Raw genomic sequence first — 23,022 nt, 5'->3', positions numbered from 1 at the left:
TAAAGTCATTTAGAATATAGAGAATGTGTATAATCCTTAGTATAATTATGTAAAGCTAGTGTAAACTGCTGTAAATCTTAATGTAACTGTATGGAACTCTTTAGAAAGAAAATAATTAATCAGTATATTTAAATAGTGCTAAAATGCAACTTTCTTGCATCTTTTTTTGTACCTATTTTACTTCGTATCGTATAAAAATACAAACAAACAAAAGTCCTATACTTTAAATTATGCTTAGTGTACCTAACTGTACTAAAATGGAACTATTTTTTACAAATATATTTAAGTAACATTTAAACAAACTACTTCATATACTTCATATTAATGTGCTTTTAATATATTTTAAGTAAGTACAAAAATCTCTTAGTATATTTACAGCATACTTAGACATTTCTCAATATGTTTAAAGTACAATTAAGTATATATATATATATATATATTTTTCACCAGGGATGTACTTTACACCCTTCTTCAATCAAACTAGAAACAAATAGAAACAAATAGAAACAAATGAACGTGAGATTTATAAGGCATTTAAATGTCTAGATGTTGTTTAAATGTGGAAAGCAGTAAAATTTAGTGAGTAAAAATGAAAAATTTGTGTTGTGTAACCTGTGTAAGTGAGCCATTTATCCGACCATAAACAGAAATTGAAAAATTAAATGTAATTAAATGTGGAAAACAAAGAACAGATGACCAGGATGACTGTATTTGTACAAATAGCATTTTTTTTTTATTCAAAAGTACAAGAATTTAACACTTCAACACAGAGCGTACAAACGGATGAATATATAAATATGTCTTAATATTTACAAAACATACATCAACCTAAAAAAAAATACAGTATATTTTCTACAAATGGCTACATACACATCATCCACATCCACCTTCATCTTTTGATGATCTCTCGTAAAGAGAATCGAGATTCTGTTCTTGCTTCTTCTGATCGTGATCTGACTGTTCCCTTTGTTCACCCCTCCCTTTAAGAGAACCCGTTCACTCCCTTTAAGGAAAACCGGTCACTCGGTCACGGTCCAATGTGTTCGAGACGCTTCAGATCTTCAGATCTACAGCCTAGAGGAGGCGGTGGAGTCTGACCTACGGTGGAGTCGACTGTACGGATAAATGCAGGCAGACGCCGGGATTGAAAAAGAGCCCCGGGGGCTTTTTGGGTTCTTTTAGAAGCTTCTCTGAAGGGGGGGAGGGGATCCGGGCTGACCCTGCTGACCCAACACGCTTGGTCAACCAACGGCGAGACCCAGGCGACTGACTTTCAACTAACTAAACTTTGTTTTCAACTCTGCGTTCAGTACAAGTGCTTTCGTCTTACATCCCTATATAAAATAAAAACAATATTCACATATTCAAATGTACAAAAAGGAAAAATACCATTCTTCGGTTTGCAGAGAGATGTACAGAACACATACTCTATGAATACAAAGTCCTAAAAGAAGTCCTAGAAGAAGTCCTGGAGGAATTCCTGGAAGTAGTCCTGGAATTCCTAGAAGTCCTTTGGGCATCACTTCTGCTTTATTTTTTTACATGTGTTTCACAACCCAATACAGAGGGTCATTAGAGATTATTATTATAGCCGATAGGAAACTGGAATATCCAATTGGAAGAGTCAATCTCTTCCTGTTCACAGAGGTCCCTGATTCTCCACGGCCGAGTACTCCGTCTCAGACACGTGCGACGCTTCGATAAGCCTGGCCAGGCCTGTTTTGGTGGAGTACTTAAAGATGAAGGCCTTCATGAGGTCGTAGCGGTAGTTCTTGTTGACGAAATTGTAGATGACGGGGTTGAGGCAGCAGTGGAGCAGGGAGAGACACTGCGTGAGGTGCATTGCCACGTACAAGACGTTTTCCAGGGCACAGCTGAGCGGTAGAACGTTCAGAAGAGCTAGCGTGTCCAGAAGCAAGGTGCCGTGGTAGGGCAGCCAGCAGACCAGGAAGACTACAATGTAGGTGAAGATCAGTCGACGGCCGAGACGTCGCTCCTGGTCTGCAGACGGCTGGACCGCTCTCGCCAAGAGAATGTAGAAGACAGCGATGACTGGGAAAGGGACGGCAAAGCCCAAGACGATGAAGCTCATCTGGACGCCGACCGTCCACTCCCTCGTAGTCTCGGCCGGGTACACGGACTTGCACACGGTCGCCTCGGAATGAGAGGATTTGACCGCCTGAAGGAAGTAGGTGTCGGGAAGAGCGGCCAACAGAGCCAGCAGCCAGACGCCAACACAGATCATCTGCCTGACCCATCTTCTCTTGCCTTGACCTGGAGAATCACTGAAGTGAGATACTGAGAGATAGCGATCTACGCTCATGCAGGTGAGGAAGAAGATGCTGCTGAAGAGGTTGACGCTGAAGACGAGGTGAGTGATCTTGCACATGGCGTCGCCGAAGGGCCAGTGGCCATGCTGGAGCAGGGAACTCACAGAGACGGGGAGGGTGGCCACCACGCAAAGGTCAGCGATCGCCAGGTTGAGGATGTACAGGTGCGTCTCGTGACGTTCCCGTCTCCCGGCCCTCACGTTCACCCAAACCACCAGAGCGTTGGCGGCCAGGCCGATGAGGAAGATGAAAATGTAGAGGACTGACAGTGCGTAGAGTAGAGCTCTCTGGCTGAAGGTAGTGGGACACACCAGCGTCTCCACGTGTGAACCATTATCGTCCAGGAAGGAGAAGTTCTGCTCCGTCAGCATGTCCAGCAGGTCATTCAGGTCGTTCATGTTCTCGTTCATGTTGTCCTCCTTCTCAGCAGAAGTGACCTGAAACACAAGACGTTCAGCTGGTGAGTTTAGAGTTTTGGTGGGTTTTGAGAGACGCAAGCAAGGCTTTAATTAAGCTCTAGCAGGAGAGAAAAATGTGTAGAGAAGAATGTTTATTTTTAAGAACAACACGCATAATCCGAAACATCTCAAACACGCCATGGGTTCGGTGTCAGAGGGCAGGACCTCATGCGGTTTTAGAGGAATTTTTTCCGCCTCGTCCTTTACAGGGAGCCGGCGCTAGCCAGCGTTAGCCAGCGGTATCCTGCATTTCCCAGGGTCGCCTTAATCTATCAATAGCACGACAAGTTTGGACAATTGCTGCCAAAAAGGATCAAAGAAGGAATTATCAGGGAAGGGTCTCAGTCTCAGTCAGTCTCACAGACTAATGCATCTGAGAGTAATCAGCCAGTGAATACCTCAGGCCTGGAGGAAAGAATGCAAGCTGAGAGAGAGAGAGAGAGAGAGAGAGAGAGAGAGAGAAGCTTCTCCTCTGAGGAAAATAATCAGTGTATTCAGTAATTCAATCTCTATACAGTACAAACTACAGCACAATCACTCTCAGTCTCATTAACTACAAGTCTAGGTGATATAAAACTATATTTTCTGCAGTAAAATAAGTTGTTTAAACTCTTTAAAATAACTTATTTAAGGGCTTTGAAATCTCCTACACTTGGAGAAGCTGCCTGTTCACTTTCTCTTTACTCCACTTAATAATAATTCCAGATCAGTAACAATCAAAATCAGGAATCAAACCCAAAACTAGACAAACATAGCAAAACTAAAGGTTTGGAGAACATGAACTATTTGAGGGATTTGTATTAAGGAAAATATTGATTTTAAAATAAATGAAGTTTAGGAAAGAGTCAATTTTATGACATTCATTATATTAGCAGATTTATTTAAAATATTTTTTGATATGTTCTATTACAATTTAGGGCTGCAGCTAATGATTATTTTGGTAGTCGACTAATCTGACGATTATTTTTCCGATTAATCGATTAGTCAACGATGATTTCTGCCATGTGCTACGTCTCTAAAAGCGATAGAAACTGCTGATCATGAGATTTAAAATCCGTTTAAATGTCACGATGTTGTTTAAATGTGGAAAGCACTAATTATTTAGTGAGGAAATAGGATCTATTTACCCATCATCCATTGTGCTTCTGTCCCCAGCCATTTGTGTAATGTTTTACTGTTACAAATAGCGATTAGTCTACAATTAAACTTGTAGTTGACAATTTTAAATAATCGACATTGACGATTATATCAACTAATCGTTGCAGCCCTAGTAGAATTACAGTTATATGTTTTGATTGATTAGAAATCCTCAAATTTAGTGGTGTATATATATATATATATATATTTATATATATCAGGCAGACAGACAATCGACAAAAATCATGGCCTTGGGGTTAAGGGGTTACAGAAAACTGAATAAATGAATAAATAATAAATAAATAAATAAACACACACACACACACACTGTAGGATGGGAACTCCCGCATACAGTGCGTGTTAACTGGATTATTAGTGAGTCTATTCTATGGCTGATGGACTACAGACTGTAAAGTATAAAGAAAGTGTGAGCTGTGAGGATGAAAGACAGTGGAATTGCATGATCAAGATGAAAAGCTCATCAGATAAGATCAGATATCCAACATAAAAGAAAGAAAGAAAGGCAGCAGTCAGGAACACAGGGCATGTGCATGATGTGTTTAGGTGAAGGAGGAGCTCTGCTTAGTCTGGAAGGAAGACCAGTGACAGAAAACAGAAATCAGGCTCATGCAGGAGTGTTGTTGCTACTCTTAACACCAGGAGGTGAAACGCTCCATTATAGGCTGCGTCCAGAAGTGGAATTACGCTGGGCTTTGAACTGGCAAAAACAGAAGGAAGCTATGATTCATTCAAGAATTTCATTGACGCACTGCATGCACATCTGCATGATCAAAAAACTGCTCTCTGGTCCCTGCAGTAACAAACAGAGAGCAAACACACGCTAAAAAACAGAGGTATGATATGAGTACTTCTTTATAAATGGTACAATTTTGGTCTACAGGGTCAGATTTGTTCCATCTGAAGTACAAATCGTTCCTAAAAGCAATAAGTACAGATTTGTACCACTTAATCAGCCAAAAGGTACATTATCACAATTCTGTATCACTGTACTAATAAACAATATATATTTTAGTAAATTGCACATTTTGGATCTTCAAGTTCTTGACACATATTCAGTTGATGATATGGTTTATAATCTTTATATAATCTTTACTGTCACAAAAAAGACACTGATACAAAAAAGGACTTTCACTGAAAGGTACTTTTTTGTATCTCAATATAAGGTACACACTAAGATGTACTAAAAATAAGTACAGATTTGTACTTAAAAGAGTATAAAGCTTGTTTCTGGGGCTGTATCTTAGATTGAGGTACGAATAAGTACCTTTCAGTGAAAGTTCTTTTTTGTACCCATGTTTTATTTTTGTGCCAGTAAAGATTATATAAACACTATAAACATTATCATCAACTAAAATATGTGTCAAGAATTTGATGATGCAAAATTTTCTGGCTTTCAAATAAAAAATGTGCAATTTATTAAAATATATATTGTTTATCAGTACAGTGATACAGAATTGTGATAATGCACCTTTTGGTTGCAGGTTAAATGGTATAAATCTGTGCTTATTGCTGTTAGGAATGACTTTGTACTTTAGAGGGAACAAACTTGACCCTGTAAAGACCAACATTATACCATTGAGGGTACAATTATGAAGAGAGTACCGTTGAGTACAAAAAAGTACAAGCTTGGTACTGTTTTAAGTACAAATCTGTACTTATTTTCCTTAGAGTGCAGTAAAGTATTTTGCATTATTTGTTAAAGATCAGGTCTTAATCAAGGTCTTGGACGTGTTTAAAGCTCTGCTTTCTCATATAAATATCTCCTCTATTAGAACAAGCAAAGACAGTAAAGCACATTTATTTAACTCTTTAACTACACAATAAAGAATAGATAAAGCCACTTTTGTCAAAACTGAAATGGTGCAATTTTAAAGAGTGTCAGTTTTCAACAGCAACAAGACGTCCTGGTTCTGCTCGAAGAACCACTGGGTGATACAACCTGTTTAAGCCTGTTTATTTTCATTCCTAATCATCCATCTCTCTCTCTCTCTCTCTCTCTCTCTCTCTCTCTCTCTCTCTCTCTCTCCCTCTCAACCCTGAAACATGGTTAGCGCTCAGCCTTCATGCCATTTAAGAGAAACGTGAGAGCAGAGCCAGCTGTTCTTAATGTACCCTGAGATCCTCACTTACTACTTACTACTTACTACTTACTGCGAGATGAACCTTCCTCAACTAAAGCTCTATCCGAATGGGATTAGTTTCTCAGGGGGACGTCTGTGAAAAATAAATCATTTTTCACACTTCTTCTACTCAGTGATAAAACTGAATAAAACTGCATCTGAACTGCAATTGAAAAAGAAGAGAAAGTGAGTTTTTTTGTTTTTTTGGTTTTCTCGCTCACATGACATCACGGCATTCAGTAGCTCCTCCATTTTTCCACTCACTGTTGTGTTTACACATGGATCTCCGTGGAAACGCAAACCCAACGTGTAATAACTTTCCTAAACAACCTCAATATATGTAATATATGTATAAACGCGAGGAGACGAAACTCAGAGATGTGCGTCTGGACAGGACTAAAATTACCAGAGGACCACGAAAAGAGTTCAGAGAAAAAGATAAGTAGATCATTCAGCCTGTAATTATTTTAGAGGACGTCTGAGAAAAACACGTACATGATTGTTCTGGACGGGAATAAAATAAGAGAGGATAAAAAAAAAACATAAAAGAGAAAATTACCCCACAGAGGACCCCCTGAGAAACTAATCCTGGATACGTCTGGATAGGATAGGGCTAAAGACGAGTCGCTTTTTTTATTATAGCTCATGTTAGTGCAGAGAGACGGAGTTACGTTAAGAGACGACACTAAGAGACAGCGTTAAGCTCTAACCTGGATCCTCAGGTGCAATAAAAGCTGGTGGTCTCTTCTCTGAGAGCTCCTCCACCCACCTGGTTGTAAAGTCGTTGTGTTTACACTTTTTACACAAATATCCCTGCGTGAACCCCCACCTCACCTGGTGCTGCGCTCAGCAGTCGGCCCCGGGCTGCACTCGCACCGGCCGCCACAAAGAGCTGCCTGTGTGGACCCACTCTCACCAGAGAGAAAGAGAGAGAGAGACCTCCCCTCACACCCAACCCCACCCAACCCCTCACTCTCTCTCTCTCTCTCTCTCTCTCTTTCTGTCTCTCTGTCCTTTTCTCTCTCTCTCTTTAAATCCCCTGAAACTCAGCATTGTTCCCTTTCAAAGGAGGAGGAGGGTATTTGCAGGGAATCTACCTCGTCTAAACGTGGATGGTCAGCCATGCTCTGCAAGGAGCCTGAGGTGCCCAGAAATACAAAAAAAAAAAGAATAAACTGGGCCAAAGCAAAGCAAAAAAGACTATATATTACTACAATACTATAGCAAAGGAAAAACAAATCATAGAATCAAATCATAGGTAATAATCCCAAAACTACATACACATCATAAACCTCATCATAAACAAACTGAGTTGAATAATAGGATATATATTTTGTATTAATGCACGATTGATTAATGCAATAATATCAGCACTATAATATATCAATTAAAGAAATCAAGCTTTGATGTGCTGTATATACAGTATGTATATTATAGTACAACGTAAATGCTAATACAGTGCCTAATACAGTGTACTAGTTACAATTACTATTAAGGGTCCTTATAAAATGCTAAATGTCTGTCTATAGTAGTATACAAAGCCTGTTTGTATAACTAGTATTATATTAAGATAAGATTTGTTTTGTAAAAACACAAAACATACAACATATTACCTGTCTCATTATTGTACAGTATATCAACTTTCACCATAAAGCATGTACATGTAATTTAATTATAGTTACTGTATACTAATAAGATAGTAATGAATACTGTATATTTACAATAGTAATTATGTAAATATGTATTAATAAAATGGTTCATATTTGTGTGAGTTGAACTCTGTGTGTATTTAACTGAGGTATTTTGATGCTTTACTAAACAACCTCTTTATACTGTATGTACTGCACGAAACCCAGCTCTTCCAGTTTTTCCCAATCTCTCAGACTGGAGGTTAAACTGGATGGGAGTAGTGCTTTAACTCCTGCCATCCACCAACAACAAAACACCAGAACTAAAACCAATACCAGAACTAATACTATATCTAGAACCAACACTAGAAATAAAACTAACAACAAAACTAGAAGCAACACCATAACCAGATCCAAAATCAGAACCATCCTCAGACTGAATCAAGCAGCACAAATTTAGTGTTATTAAATCTCATCTCAGTTAAACAGTTAATCCTTATGTTTAAAAAGTTTTCTTATGATAATAATAGTTGAATAAGACAATTAGATAATGTTTTCAGCTCTCTATATATACAAATATATACTTTATCTAAAGAAACTCTGCTGAAATTTGCCTTCCACACACTTGCCATCCACCAGAACCAGCACCAGAACCTCAGACTGCTGCTCTAAACTGAATCCAGAAGCGCAGATTTACCGCAGATTTGAGCGCATATTTAGCGATTGATGTAATTAAATCACGTTTGAGTTAAACAGTAAATCCTTACGTTTGTCTCGAGCTCTCCGGTCCTGTCTGCTGTCAGTACTGGTGATGGGAGGCTCCCAGTGCTCCCGGTAAGGCTCTGTTCTGTGCTGGAGAGTAATGGGACAGCGCGCGCGCAGCTGCAGTTTCAGGTCTTTACTGCAAAACTTCACTCCGATACTGACTCCGCGCTGCCGGCGCGCGCGCTCATATAGGCGCGGGACAGCGCCCCGCGAGGCCGATGCAGCACGCGCGACACATACACACACACATACACACACCCCACCCCCAACACACACACACACACACAAACACACACACACACACCTCCCAAACAACCCAACCCCCTTCAACCAGGAGAGCCAAAATCAGTGCAAAGTTTTGGAAACACTTGTTTTCATGCTCTGTAAAAACATTAGATCTGCTGTACTGTATATATGTTCAGTTTACCAAGCCAATAAACTCCTTACTTAAAATCGCAGAGCTTATATATTTTTAGTACAGTGATTGAGTAATGATTGGACAAAGAAGAAGTCATATATTAACGCAGTCCACAATTTTTAGTCATATTCTCTGCTAATTAAAAGCTTATTTAAAAATAAAAAAAATTGATTTCTCAGTTTTTTATTTTACCTCAGTCCCCTTTTTAAAGTAGAACTCCAGTGTAAAATGTACTTTTATTGTAGTAAAACATGATAAAAAAAGTTCTTATCTTTGATGAATAGCACACCTCCGTTCTCCCACAGCGTTTAGAGATCCAGAAATTTTAACAGTTTGTCCAACAAACACCCTTCAGACTGGGTGACACGGGGCATAATTTACCCTGATAAATCACTTTTTACACCGTTATCCAGCTCAAAGTAGCTCCACACCTCCTTACTAGAATCTGGAGAGCCCTGACATTTAAAACGAGGCATTAATAACTTTAAACGTGCAGAAGAAGCTCATTAAAAACCACTGTTTACATCCCATGACGCTAGGTTATGGGAATGTAAATGTGCTGTATTTTATTGCATTTCTAAAGCTGAACAGCACATTTGCCTGTGTTAAAACCAACACTGTAGGTGTTTATGCAAAGCTGTTAGGGATAACACTCACAGTGCTATTATTGCACGAGTAGTGTTGATGTAACACTGGCCAATTTGCTGTGATATTAGCTCACTGAGAGAAATCATGGACAATCTGATATGATTAAGATCCATATTAGGATAATTTTAGATTGTCTATCATAAAAAGAGTCAGGGATAGACAGTACTGAAGACATAAAACAGTCATCAGCAGCCAATAGAAGCTTTAAACAAATCTATTTTAACAATCTTTCACTGCTTATTGTTCAGAAGTGCTGAAGTCCTGCTGTGTGAACTCAGCTCAGCTCTGAACTCTCTTGGTATTTTCTCCAGAAGCTTCATGTGGAGACACCTGGGGTTCTCCTCAGTCTCAAAGAGCCTCCGCACATGCTCAGCACTTGTCGGCTGCTGAAAAACACTTGTTGGAGAGGCATTTAAAAATATCCAGAGAGCTCCAAACGTCCGAGACCACAATTTTTCATTTAACCCTAAAAAACAAACAGATTTTTTGAAAAAAGTATATACAGTTCTGAAAATAATTAATAGTCCACTTCAGTTTCTGAATCAGTTTCTCTGATTTTGCTGTTTATAGGTGTATGTTTGAGTAAAATGAACATTGTTGTTTTATTCTATAAACTATTTAGAGCATTTATTTGCAGAAAAAGAGAAATGACTGAAATAACAAAAAAGATGCAGAGCTTTCAGACCTCAAATAATGCAAAGAAAACAAGTTCATATTCATAAAGTTTTAAGAGTTCAGAAATCAATATTTGGTGGAATAGTCCTGGTTTTTAATCACAGTTTTTTTTTTCATGCATCTTGGCATCATGTTCTCCTCCACCAGTCTTACACACTGCTTTTGGATAACTTTATGCTGCTTTACTCCTGGTGCAAAAATTCAAGCAGTTCAGTTTGGTGGTTTGATGGTTTGTGATCATCCATCTTCCTCTTGATTATATTCCAGAGGTTTTCAATTTGGTAAAATCAATAAAACTCATAATTTTTAAGTGCTCTCATATGTTTTTCCAGAGCTGTGTATGTACTGTATATCCATATATATATATATATATATATATATATATATATATATATATATATATATATATATATATATATATATATATATATATATATATAAATCTAAAATTTTGTGTTCAGCTTTCAAGGATTCTCTACAATTCACTTTTCAACCAATTGTTATGCTAATGACAAAATCTGTCATATTTAACATAACAAAAGAAGCAAATTCGAATCATTTTCACTGCCTAGTTTTGTTTATTGAGTAGCAAAACTAAACTCAAACCATTTCCATAATGGTATCTACACGTTAACTGGTACTACGTCCAAATGTTTGTTGAGACTGTTTGTTGACAGATACGTTGATAAGTTGCATCCACTGCTGACAAAGATGTGCAAATGCACAGACAGTCTGTGTAATAACTGTATATTGGCTCATGCTCTTTAGAATTGAACTGGGTAGAGGAACATTATTGGAACTGTGTTTTCTGAAATGATGGAGCTTTATCCAGTAGTTTTGGGATGAGTTGAGGATGATGGTTATCTTGTGAACATCCTAAAAACATTAATGCTTCTGCCAATTTCTGCAGAAACAATGAATAAAGAGATGTACCAATACATTTGTCCAAATACTCTCCAAAAAACACTCTTTAAACAGCGATATTTCAAACCATTTTTGGTTTTCCAGTTTTTACTTTCCTTTGATTTATTTTCTGATGTAGTTTCTCTTCTCCCAAAGGCTGAAATAGAAACCAGCAAACCAAAAAATAAGTTTAATGTTGCAAGACAAGAGCTAAAATTGTCAAAATGAACTTCTGTCTCTGTTTAGTGTGTGGAAAGTTTCTAATCTGCCTTAGTTTCCTCATATTTTTTTCAGTAAACACAGAAAAATTCTACTTCAAGCATAAGTGTGAGACTTGATGCAAAATATCAGTTTTTAATTTACCACTTTATTTTTCTAATTTCTTACCAAATATTGGAATATAATTGGTGTCATGAATCTGTAAAAACAATCCACATGTTTTTTTATGGTATATCTCCCATTCTCTCCAGTGTTTTTCATGCAGAAAATAGCCACGAAAAGTTTCTGCTCCCCTTTAAGAAGCTGTGATGACCCTCCAGCTGTGTTTCTTTGAAGCTATGAATGCAAAAATAGACCACAAAAATGTTTAATCCTCATTTTAAGAGTAGCTGGGTGGATAGTCGGCTTACTCTTCCCCCAAACCACAAGGTTTTCATTTTTGAGGCTATAATGGTGGATTCTTGGATGGTAGACCTGCAATCCCTCCAAACCACAACGTTTCACTGTTCAAATTTCATATTCTCTCATCTAAGGGTCACTCTTAAAGATAAAGGTAGTTCTTTTTGGAATGCCAAAGAACATATACTTTTTCAAACATTTTTTAGATGTGAAAACATGTAAGAACTTTTTTAAAGCTTAACATTATGCTTTAGCACAGGGGTTCTCAACAGGTCTCGGGTTGGGACCCTCATTTTCTCATCCCAAATTCATCAACATTATCATTTTAATAGTAACATTATAGTCATTATGGCTTTTAGAATAATGTGTTTTGGGGAGGGTGGGGTAGTGCACTATAGGAGTAAGTTTTTGTTCTTAATGTCCTTATTTTCTCTCCTTTAATTACTTTTACTTTTATATTTTAAGTAGTTTTGAAACCAGTACTTTTACACTTTTGCTTTAAAAAAATAGAAAAAAGTAAAAAAATACAAACATACATATGCATGCAAAGTAAATTTAAGTGCATTTTTTTTAAGAAGGAGATAAGAAATATGACAACTACATGTTAATCCCAGCTGGATAGCACCGTTGGTAAACACTGATATCTATCTGGTTGAATGTAGATTACCAAAAGGTAATTTCAAGACAATGATGAATACCAGCGTCAATTTAAATAGAATAGAATAGAAGAGTGAAGAGAACTGCTGGGTTCAAGTTGTAGTGTTTAGTAACCAAAATCCAACATTTTCCAAATGTTTCACATCTTTACGGTATTGACATTGAGTACCAATATTTATTTATGAGATATGGTGACAAAAACACAATATTTTTGATTAAATCAGATCCAGTACTGCTGTTTTTTTTCTAATCAGTAAATGTATTGATAATACATTTAAAAGTTGACATCAAGCCAACTTGATGTAAATAAAACGAATAGATTTAGATGTACGTGTTTAACTCTCTCTTATACAATGATTCTTTAACTCTTTAACTATTTTTTGTTTGTTTTTTTCTGTTATTTCCCTAAAAAATACCCCAGTAATCCTGAAAAGAACCCGGTTTTGATTGGCTGGTTACTGGTTGTGTGTTCTGTTTAGAACAGGTGAATTTTGTTGTTTTTCCTGTTCCGAGTTTCATTTCTTTTTGTATTTTTTTCTCAGATATCCTGTTTGGCACCGGCTCAAAGGCTTCCAGAAAGGAGGCTTAATATAGACACAGGAGGATTCACCTGTTCCTAAAGCCCTCAGCTGCTCCTCAGCCGCGGCTCTATTTACGGTAGTGAATGCCGGATCAGACCCGCTGTTTATTGTGTGATGAGTATGAATGAATGGGAGTTTAAAAAAAACACAAACACAACATATGAATCAACTAAATCTTGAGTAGGTTTAGCAATGCAAAAAATGGCACAAAAAATATATATTTATTTTTTTATGGGTAATAAGTGTATGGCTTGTTCTTGCTTTTGTCCAATTAGCTGAGAATGGTTAAGCTTGACATTTCTTATTTCTCTCAAAAGTAAAAAAGTAAAATAAGAGTTTTCTATCCACAAATTTTTGAAAATGCCCAAAAAAATTGGAATGTAAAATGCCCAAATCTATCTATCTATATAAAAATCAAGTTCTGCACAGCTCTCACAGAACTGTCTAGTGTGTTTGTACTCCCAGAGATATGGTGTACATCATCACGGTGTAAGAGATTTTAGCATTCATTAAGTGGGACCATTTTACACTCTTAATCATGGTAGCCTATGTCTTCTTTATCACTTTTCATTGCATATTTATATATATACATTTGTGCATTACATATTTAACAGATTTTGTTTTCTAGTTCATTTCTCATAGTTTTCCAATTCGAACTGCACTGTATAACATATTGTCAAAGAGTATATATCATTACTGTCCAATAAAAAAACAAGTATTTACAAAACAGCAACTTTACAGAAGATTTTTTTTTATTGTTTGATTTTACACAGAAATTATATAAGTGAAAAAATGACTTTTCTTTTATTTGATTTATTTTTGATGTAGCATCTCTTCTCCCAAAAGCCGTTCCGGATAAGAAACCAGCAAACCATAAAAACACGTTTAATGATGCAAGACAAGAGAATAAATTGTCAAAATGAGCTCCAGTCTCTGTTAAGTATGTGGAAAGTTCCTAATCTGGCCCAGTTTCCTCACATTTTCCAGTGAAACCTTTGTAAAAAGATATTTTTCTGCTTGAAAACATAAAAACAGCATGATTCTGACTCAAGCCCAAACGTGGGACTTGAACCGGACTTGACGCAAAATATCCACTGTTTTCATCAATCAGTCAGGATGGATCCGTACGTCCATTCAGCTTCTGCCAGCATTCTTCTCGGCCTGAATGTATGATGAGGAAGGAGGTGGGTCAGTGTGCCTTGAGTGCATAAACAAGCACAGGGCTTTAGCGACACCTGACCAAACAATACAAACCCATTTCCTGTGTGTTTGAGACCAAACCGCCGCCGGACGAGGGAAACGTCCAAATGAGAGCAGAGACCAGGCCTGCTGGAGGGAATTTCCATCATAATCGTTCCCACAGATTATTAAATACAATAATCAGAGCAGGAGGTATTAAATAGGTGCAAATAACAATGATCCGTAATTGCGCTCCATTATTGGAGAGCTCAGGGCTGGAAACGTTTGGCTGAGGAAGTAGCTGGAGCAGTGAACACTTGTTAAATTCACATTTGGTTTCTGTTAGGGGTCCAGTATGGAAAAGTGGGAAATGGTGGAAATGAGGGATTGCTGGTGTGGAAAGGGACTCTTTTTCTATAATGAAGTTTTTCATGAGGCCCGAGTTGGGTCTACATTCCTGATGTCAATGAAGGCTGAGCAGTATCTGTCACCATCACGTCCACTTCACACAATCTGTTTCCACACATGGATGAACCGGTGGTACTCTACAGTGGTCTTCAATAGTTCCTCCCGGAGATCTGTGCAGAGTTAAGTTCCAACTACAATCTATTTGGGGTTCAAACTAAACACTTGAGGAAGGTAGATCTCCAGGTGGACTGGTTTCTTCATCCAAACCAGTCATCCTTAAAAAAAATCCTGCAGTAAATGTAACCATGATTTAAAGCACCCAGTGTAACCACAGACACAAATAATAAAACTGGGAATCCCTGAATCCCGAATGGTGTGACTTTGGTGCATCTTAATTCATTTCCTGACCTGTATTTTGCATTTTCTCTCTTACTTTGGTTTGTTCTTTCACAAGGAAAATCAACAAAATGTGCAACGAAATGCATCTCAACAAACCAACCATGTTGTTTACTAAGATTGTTTAGACATATCTAGAAAGTAAAAACAGGAAAAATGCTCTGTATGGAGATGGCATTAGTTAATAGCTATAACAAATCAGGTTAAACTGCACCTGAACAGCCATTTATCTCAAACATGAGAGAGCAGATTTGATAATCAGGTCAGATCTAGGTCAGATCATGTTCATCTTTAAGATAGGATTGGGTCTCTATCTCTAAATGGGTAAAATCCACATCGCCTTCTGTCTCTCAGAGCGAGATTAAGACTATGTGGGATGTCTATTAGATTATAAAACAGAATTGTAGGTAATAGCGTAATTGTGTAAGCATAATGTCAGTTAAACAAGGAAGTGCATTTCCTGCAGGAAATAAAGAATAGTTATGATATGATACTATGATACAGGTGGTTTCCATGGTGCTGCAAAGTGGTTCCTATGATGTTGTTAAGTGGTTGCTATGGCTTTCCAATTGGCTGCCATTCTAATGCTAATTGGACGCTATGTTGTTGTTGTTGGTGACTGTTCTGGTATTGGTAAGTGGATTCTGGTTGGTTATGGTGGAGTTGCTAGGTGGTTGCAAGGAAGTCATTGCCCAAGTGTCCCAGGTTGTTGGTATGTTTTCCAGGTGGTTGCTATGGTGTTCCTGAGTGGTTGCTTAGTGATTGCTCAGTGGTTTACAACTGATTGCTGTGGTACCCTGAATAGACAAACTGATGAACAGACACAAAGTTAATAGTAAGCATGTTTTTAACCTCTTGAGACCCTGCATCCTCATATCTGGACATTACATTTCCCCCTTTTTTTGCACAACAATATATTTAATTTTTAAATTGTTGACCCTTGGGCCTCATATAGAGACAATGGCCAAACCATCTAGTGGTCACATGACAACATTACACTCAACTGATTGAATACATGATTATGGGATTCCCAGTCAAAAGTTTCTACAGCCAGTTCAGACAGAAACATGGGCCAGTGACTTAAGTTTCAACTGCATTGTATAAAATATTGTCAAAGAGTGTATATCGTCACTGTCCAATAAAAAAATGTTAAAAGAGTAATGTAAAAAGAGTTTATTTTAGGTCATATTGAAGTTTTTCCATCGGTCCATTCATTAAAAGATTTTGGAATAATGTAAAGGACAGTTTTTCAAATTTCTAAATTCAAAGTATGTATTAAACTAAAAATCAACAAAAACGGAGATGTCTTTCATTGGACAGCAATGATACACAGTACATTTGATTTTACACTAAATGGGGATAGGATAGCATCTTTTCTTATCTTTTTCCATGTTCAATGTTTGAACTTCCAGATGTGACCAGACCAGGACTGAATAAAGTTTTTAACTTATAAATAATCTTTTATTGGGAATATTTCTGCACTCTTGTCTCTGGAGTCGTTCTGGTAGAATTACTTCCCTCTGTAACGTAGCTTTAACCCTCATCTACCAAAAATGATGATTATTACGATTTATACTTCAATAAGTTTCTCGATTGATCTTGATTGATAAAGTGTGGTGAATATAAGCTGCTGGAAGGTTAGTTTGAGTCCCCAGTAGGGGTTTTTGGAGATCACTGGTCTGAGTTAATATCATGTTGAGGGCTGTACGGCGCTCATTGCCTGTCTGTCAGTGTCTGTATGATTCTTTGGTAGACCGCGGGTTCTTTGGTGGAGAACATCAATGCGTGACGGATCGTGTAGCGCTCATATAATAAACCATTGTTCCTGCAGAGTGAACATGGCCGGCTGGGGCTAACCAAGCGTCCAACAGCTAAATGAGTTTCAGAGACATGGACCCAGCCGCCACCTCGACCGCACACCTGTCACACCAGACCTGCTCTCAGACCCAACACCTGCTCACCATACCTGCTGTTTCTGAGACACTGAACATGTGAAATATTACTGCGCAGATACTGTATATTCAGTCCCTGCGGTCGTGTTTACGTCAATATCATATTCCATTAGTCAACAGGTGGAATATTTTCTAAGAGAAAAGAGAAGAAAAAGAGGGAAAGTACAGGTAAAATCTGACTCAAATAAAAGTGAAAGTGAAAAAATCTCAGTGGACTTACACATATATTGTAAAAATGTTTTCATTCTTTTCAACTTAAAACAAATTCTAGTCAGTCTACCTGCTCTAGAATCTGATTTACACATCTCTTTTTTTTACATATGTCTTATCTGGGGGCTGTTAACTGTTTACTCTTTCTTTTTTGGGCTGGTCCTGATGAGTGCCAGTTTCATCATAATAACATTTTGGATGGTCTTTTTTGTCTGCCAAAATTTCCATATATTCATTGTACATCCATTTTTTGGATTTATTATCAATCTACAATGCAGAACATTTTGAAATAATGAGTTATTTCAAAAGTAAGTCTGAGTGGGGTCTGGGACATTCCATTTCTAAAGTTGTGTAGGTAAACATTCCTCAATCCACAGTGTTGTCCTAGAAGACATTACCATCCACAGTGGACAGCGCAGTGGGTGGTAATGATCATGAACAGTGGCGTCTGGCTAGAAATTTGTTGACCTTTTGGTGCTTTGAGGGTCTAAATATAAAATCAGCAATAATTTTAGTACCAATAAAAGGAAAAAGTTATTTTTACACACTCAGCAAGTGAACAGAAAAGCTTCTCCATACTACTTCTCTTTCTGTGTTAAAAGCAGTTTAAATTAGTCGAGCATAAGCATTTTAGAGACATTTTGTCAAGGGTCAAACTGTGATGACTATACAACTGCAGCCTCAGATTATCAGACAGGTCTTGAGTGGATTTTCTGGAGTGCAGAGGACAATACCCAACAAATCTGGTGAGGGTCATGGGAACCTATGGCTCAGTGATCCATGGAAGTCCTTGGAAACCAACCTTGTTACTTACAGAAATCAAAGGGTCTGAGGACCAGATTCCAGAGGACACCTGCAGAGGATTTGGACAGCCTTGACTGGTCAGATATGATCTGTGATGGCATACAGCAGAAATGCTCAATTTTAGAAATGGGGTTCTTATATTTAATCTCTTTTAACATTGATTATGATGTTGATGTTGTTCTGGGTTCTTTTCCGACCTCATGGATGAGATTCCATGACCTTTTGGAGCAATTTGACTGATATATTGAATGTTATGACTAATAAACAGCTTTGTAAAAAGTAAGAGAGCACTTAAAATGATGAGTTTATTTGATTTTACCAAATTGAAAAGCTCTGGAATATAATCAAGAGGAAGATGGATGATCACAAACCATCAAACCACCAAACTGAACTGCTTGAATTTTGGCACCAGGAGTAAAGCAGCATAAAGTTATCCAAAAGCAGTGTGTAAGACTGGTGGAGGAGAACATGATGCCAAGATGCCACTGTGATTAAAAACCAGGGTTATTGCACCAAATATTGATTTCTGAACTTTTAAAACTTTATGAATATGAACTTGTTTTCTTAACAATATTTTAATTTGGAATTTGGGAGAAATGTTGTCTATATCTGTAGTTTATAGAATAAAACAACAGTATTCCTTTTACTCAAACATATACAGTATATGAAGCTGTAATGAAAACACAGCCCGTGATTAAACTGGGCCAAGAATCTGCACAGTTGCTGGTTTTGCTTCTTTAGGCAGAAAGTGTTGATGTAACATATTCAACTGCAACCTCAACATTTCTTACTCTAGGTTTCTCAGTCTACAGTTGTGGTAGTTTGTATTGCTTAAAGTGATCTCTCCACCGAGTCATGATGGGAAATTCAGTAAGTTTTTCCTGGAATCTTTGGGCATAAGTCAGGAATACCCCCTGGACAGGGCGCCATGCCATCGTAGGGCATTACACACACCCATTCACTCACACACTCTCAGCGAGGAGCTATTTACTGCAGCCAGTGCAGTTATCCTGTGTGTTTTTGGTGGTTTAAGGAAACTGGAGTACCCGGAGGAAACCCACATACACACAAGAGAGAAAACACAGCTAATGCAGAGATTTGGAGCAAGAATCAAACCCACAACCCACTGCTCTACTTATAGTGCCACCATGTACCACCCACCCCCCACCCAGCCACACAAATCTATCAATCTATCTATAAATCTGCCATAAACCTTTTAAATTTTTCCAAAAACAGTCCTTGGGTTGTTGCAATAGAAAAGTGGTGGATTGTGGGTTCGATACCTGGGTTTGAAAAAAAAGCATTATTATTCGTTTTACTTTTACTTTATTATTATTATTATTATTATTATTATTATTATTATTATTATTATTATTATTATTATTATTATTATTATTATTATTATTATTATATTTTGTTCATTTTATATTTTACAAATTCTTGACTTTTTTGTGTCATTTTTTAAATGGTATATTCTTTTTTACATATTTTATTAATCTATATTAAACGTTGATTTAATATTTTTTATTATTTTGTTACTTGTTAATTTAAATTTATTATTGAACTTTACAACTGATGCTCACAAACACTTTATTAAGAGACACAAAATTCAAGTAATTAACTCTTGATGAGTTCAGCACAGCTGTTAACTGAAAGTCTGAATTCCAGGTGACTCTACCTCATAAAACTGACTGAGAAAATGCAGAAGAGATGTTCAAAACTGATTGTTTTAGAGAAAACCCAACAATTTCATATATTTTTCTTCATAGTTTGGATGACTTTAGTATTAATCTACAGTTCAGAGTATTTTATTCTTATGAATAAACACTAAATATTTTGTATTATTTATATGTATTGTTATTATTATTATAATGATTGTTTTATTTTTATAATCTGTATCCAGGCAACGGCTACGTGGTGTTGCGCAGGCAGAGCGCGCGCGGGCTGTTTGGGGAGACTGTGATCTGTCCCCATGGCAGCTGCGTAATAAACCCACCGCCGAGCCTCCGCGCGAGCTCAGCCGCGAGACACCGCGGTAGTTTAGGCGCGAGCATGCACGAGCTCCCGGGATTATAGATTAGATAGTTTAGAGCGGAGCGCGAGCAGAAGGCGTTTTATTTTCTGCAAAAAAATTAAAAACAGCGCGGTTTATTTTATTAGAGCGCGGTGAGATTGCGCGCGCTCTGGCTCTGCACTGAGGCGCGCGCTGTGACTGGTGGAGAACCCAGCAGGATGTCCCACAGGTGAGTCTAGAACTTTCTCAGTCCTGCTAGAACCTTAGTACGTGAAACCAATACTGTTTATGTCCGACCAACAGTACAACTGAATGTCCAGGACACACTATATGTCCAAAAGTTTGTAGACACCTCAGGCATGATGCAGCTTGCATAATCTTGTATAATTAGAGTGGGACTTTCTAGAGGGTTTGCACGTGAGTTTATAAGGTCAGCATGCCCAATGCCAAACATGAGTAGTTAAGGCAATGGTTCTCAACCCTGGAAACCTCTAAAACTGATGGGCAACAGGCTCTGGTGTGCTAATTTAACTAATAAGCATGCTATTTAAAGTTAAACTAAAATGTGCAGGGCAGGTTTATTTAGTAAAAGATGGAAAAAATGGAAAAGATGGAAAAGTTGAAGCCGACCAGCATAATTGAGCTGTGGGCCCTGGAGTGATGCCACTCCATGCAAGATCTTTTGGGATGATACCTGTGGAAGAAAGTTTAAGAATATGTCCAAATAAAGCAGATTTTGGGGTACTATAAAACAAGCAAATCAAACTGTAATCAAATGACATGTTTAAGAACAATTTTTATATATATATATATATATATATATATATATATATATATATATATATATATATATATATATATATATATGTTATTTAGGCAATGTTATTTAGGCAAGTATCAAGTTTTATTACTGAAGCAGATGGGTGGTGGGTTCTGGAGTAGTGGCACTCCATACTACATTCAATTAATAGCTTTTGGAATCAGTTGAAGTGATGTTTTTTTATCCAAAATGTATGCTAATCATCTATCTTTCACTGATGCTCATGCACAAGTCTAAATGCAATCAAAACAGAGCATTTTTGATTTTTGATTTGAAGGATTATCAGGTGTCCAGCATCATTTACTCATATTGTTTGCAGAAGGCCATAGTAGAAACATCACACTTTCACTCTGCAAGCAAAAGTTGGTGTAACGGTTGCCTCGTGAAGGTTTGGGAGGGTGGTGGGATTTGGTGGGGAGGTGATGGTGGTGGTGGTGGTGGTGGTGGGGTGTTTGAGGAAGGCCACATTGTATTGCAGTTCCTATGACAACATATGGTCAAAGAGAGACAGTGCTTTTGTCTTCCCACACAGGAGCAGAGTGGGTGGCATGAAGGTTGGAAGGTTGGAGCTATCCAAACACCTTCAGCTGATCTGGTGCAGCTCTCACAATAAGCATGTCAGAGGTGCTGATGCGAGGGCATATGATTGACACCTCTGTTAGAAAATTCCAGTTGTATTCCTGTAAGCTCGTAAAAAATCATCATAACAATAGTAATCATAATAACAACATACTAAAATATACAATAGTCAAACCTAGGAAATAATATGCCTAATTGGTTTTGCATAAAGCAGATTTTTGAGTCCTATAAAACTAGCAAATCAAACTCTTATCAAATGATATCATTAGATTATTGAAGATTACTTTCAATAGTATTAATTGCATACATTTCAAATTATTTTACTGTAGCATTTTGGATTAATGTGAAGTCAAACCTAGGAAACAAAATCATTTGGTTGTTCCATAAATCAGATTTCGGAGTCCTATAAAATCAGCAAATCAAATGTTTATAAAATGACACGTTTAAATGATTAAAGAACACTTTCTATACTGTTGATTATATAAGCATCAGGTTATTTCACTCTAGCATTTTGGAGTAATGAGAGGTCAAACCTAGAAAAATTGTCCATTCATTTTAGCAAGAAGCACATTTTGGAGTCCTATAAAATCAGCAAATAAAACTTTTATCAAATGACATCATTAAATCATTGAAGAACCCTTTCTATACTACTGATTACATAAGTATCACTTAATTTTACTGTAGCATTTTAAAGAAATGATAAGTCAAACCTTGGAAAAATGTCAATTCAATTTTACATAAAGCAGATTTTACAATCCTATAAAACTAGCAAATCAAACTTTTATCAAATACCATCAATAAACTCTTGAAGAACAATTGCTATACTATTAATTGCACAAGTATCAAGTTTTAATACTGCAGTATTTTGGAGTAATGAGAGGTCAAACATAGGAAAAAGGCATGTGTGTGTAGGGGGGGGGGGGGGGGGGGGAACTACAAAGAATTTTATGCTTAGGGCACCTAAATGGCCAAGTCTGGCCCTATCCCTTTCACTCTGAGTCCTGTTGTCAGCGTATCTCCAGCTCGTCGCTCCGGCAGCCTCTCCCACCACTTTGCAATGTGCTGGGTGTCATCGTTAGCGTATTTCTGAAAGGTTTCCTCCCTCTTTTATTGTAAATGTTTCTTTAGAAGCTCTTCTCCAAAGCCTCCGCCCACCACGCACCTCCCCCTTCACAACCGACCCACTCACTCCCACTCGTGAGCTTTGCTCCTTTGATTTGGTCACCCCTACAGCCTGGGCTCTTGACAGTGGTTTTGCCCACATGGGGACAATACTGTATGGCCCACCATCCGAATACGAAAGGAAGGTAGTTTCACCCTCGCTCTGAACTCTTTCAGAGATACACAAAAGAGCTCCCACACACAGGAGGGTTAAAAAGAGAGCAAAGGGGCTTCTGTGGGACTCATGTGTATTGGTCTTTTTTTAGAAAATAAAAGAAATTAAGTTTGTCAGGCTTTTTCTTTCATTACCCACATTTTCCAACATGCCCACTGCCGTACACATCTGCCTTCTTCCGAGCGGGAGCTGTTAGCGTGCCATGCTGTAAAGCTGTAAACAGTAAAACATAAAACCGACAGATTGCAGCTTTTATTGGGTCTTACTGAAGTAGCACTGCATTGAAGTTGGTTTTGCACAAAGCAGATTTTGGAGTCGAACAAAACCAGAAAATCAAACTCTTATCAAATGGCATCATGAAATTA

General features: G+C 37.6%; 2 protein-coding genes across 2 annotated transcripts in view; one reads left to right on the top strand and one right to left on the bottom strand.

The window, feature by feature from the left end:
- Positions 1-706: 706 nt before the first annotated feature.
- Positions 707-8,624, bottom strand: ackr3b (atypical chemokine receptor 3b). The gene is made up of 2 exons (XM_007258474.4): positions 8,462-8,624; positions 707-2,767 (listed from the first exon to the last, which is right to left on the bottom strand). The coding sequence occupies exon 2, from the start codon at positions 2,738-2,740 to the stop codon at positions 1,640-1,642; it is 1,101 nt and encodes a 366-aa protein (XP_007258536.3). The 5' UTR covers positions 2,741-2,767; positions 8,462-8,624; the 3' UTR covers positions 707-1,639.
- An 11,273-nt stretch (positions 8,625-19,897) lies between these two features.
- iqca1 (IQ motif containing with AAA domain 1) overlaps positions 19,898-23,022 on the top strand; it is a 67,108-nt gene continuing 63,983 nt past the window's right edge. Inside the window, exon 1 of the mRNA XM_022675332.2 lies at positions 19,898-20,151. Coding sequence (XP_022531053.2) covers positions 20,141-20,151 — 11 coding nt within the window. The 5' untranslated portion in view covers positions 19,898-20,140. The remainder of the gene's footprint in view (positions 20,152-23,022) is intronic.

The sequence above is a fragment of the Astyanax mexicanus genome, chromosome 5 (genome assembly GCF_023375975.1).
Source record: "Astyanax mexicanus isolate ESR-SI-001 chromosome 5, AstMex3_surface, whole genome shotgun sequence".
In the NCBI taxonomy this organism is placed as follows: domain Eukaryota; kingdom Metazoa; phylum Chordata; class Actinopteri; order Characiformes; family Acestrorhamphidae; genus Astyanax; species Astyanax mexicanus.
Note: the sequence above shows the minus strand (reverse complement) of the source record. Positions and strands in the feature narration are given on the sequence as shown.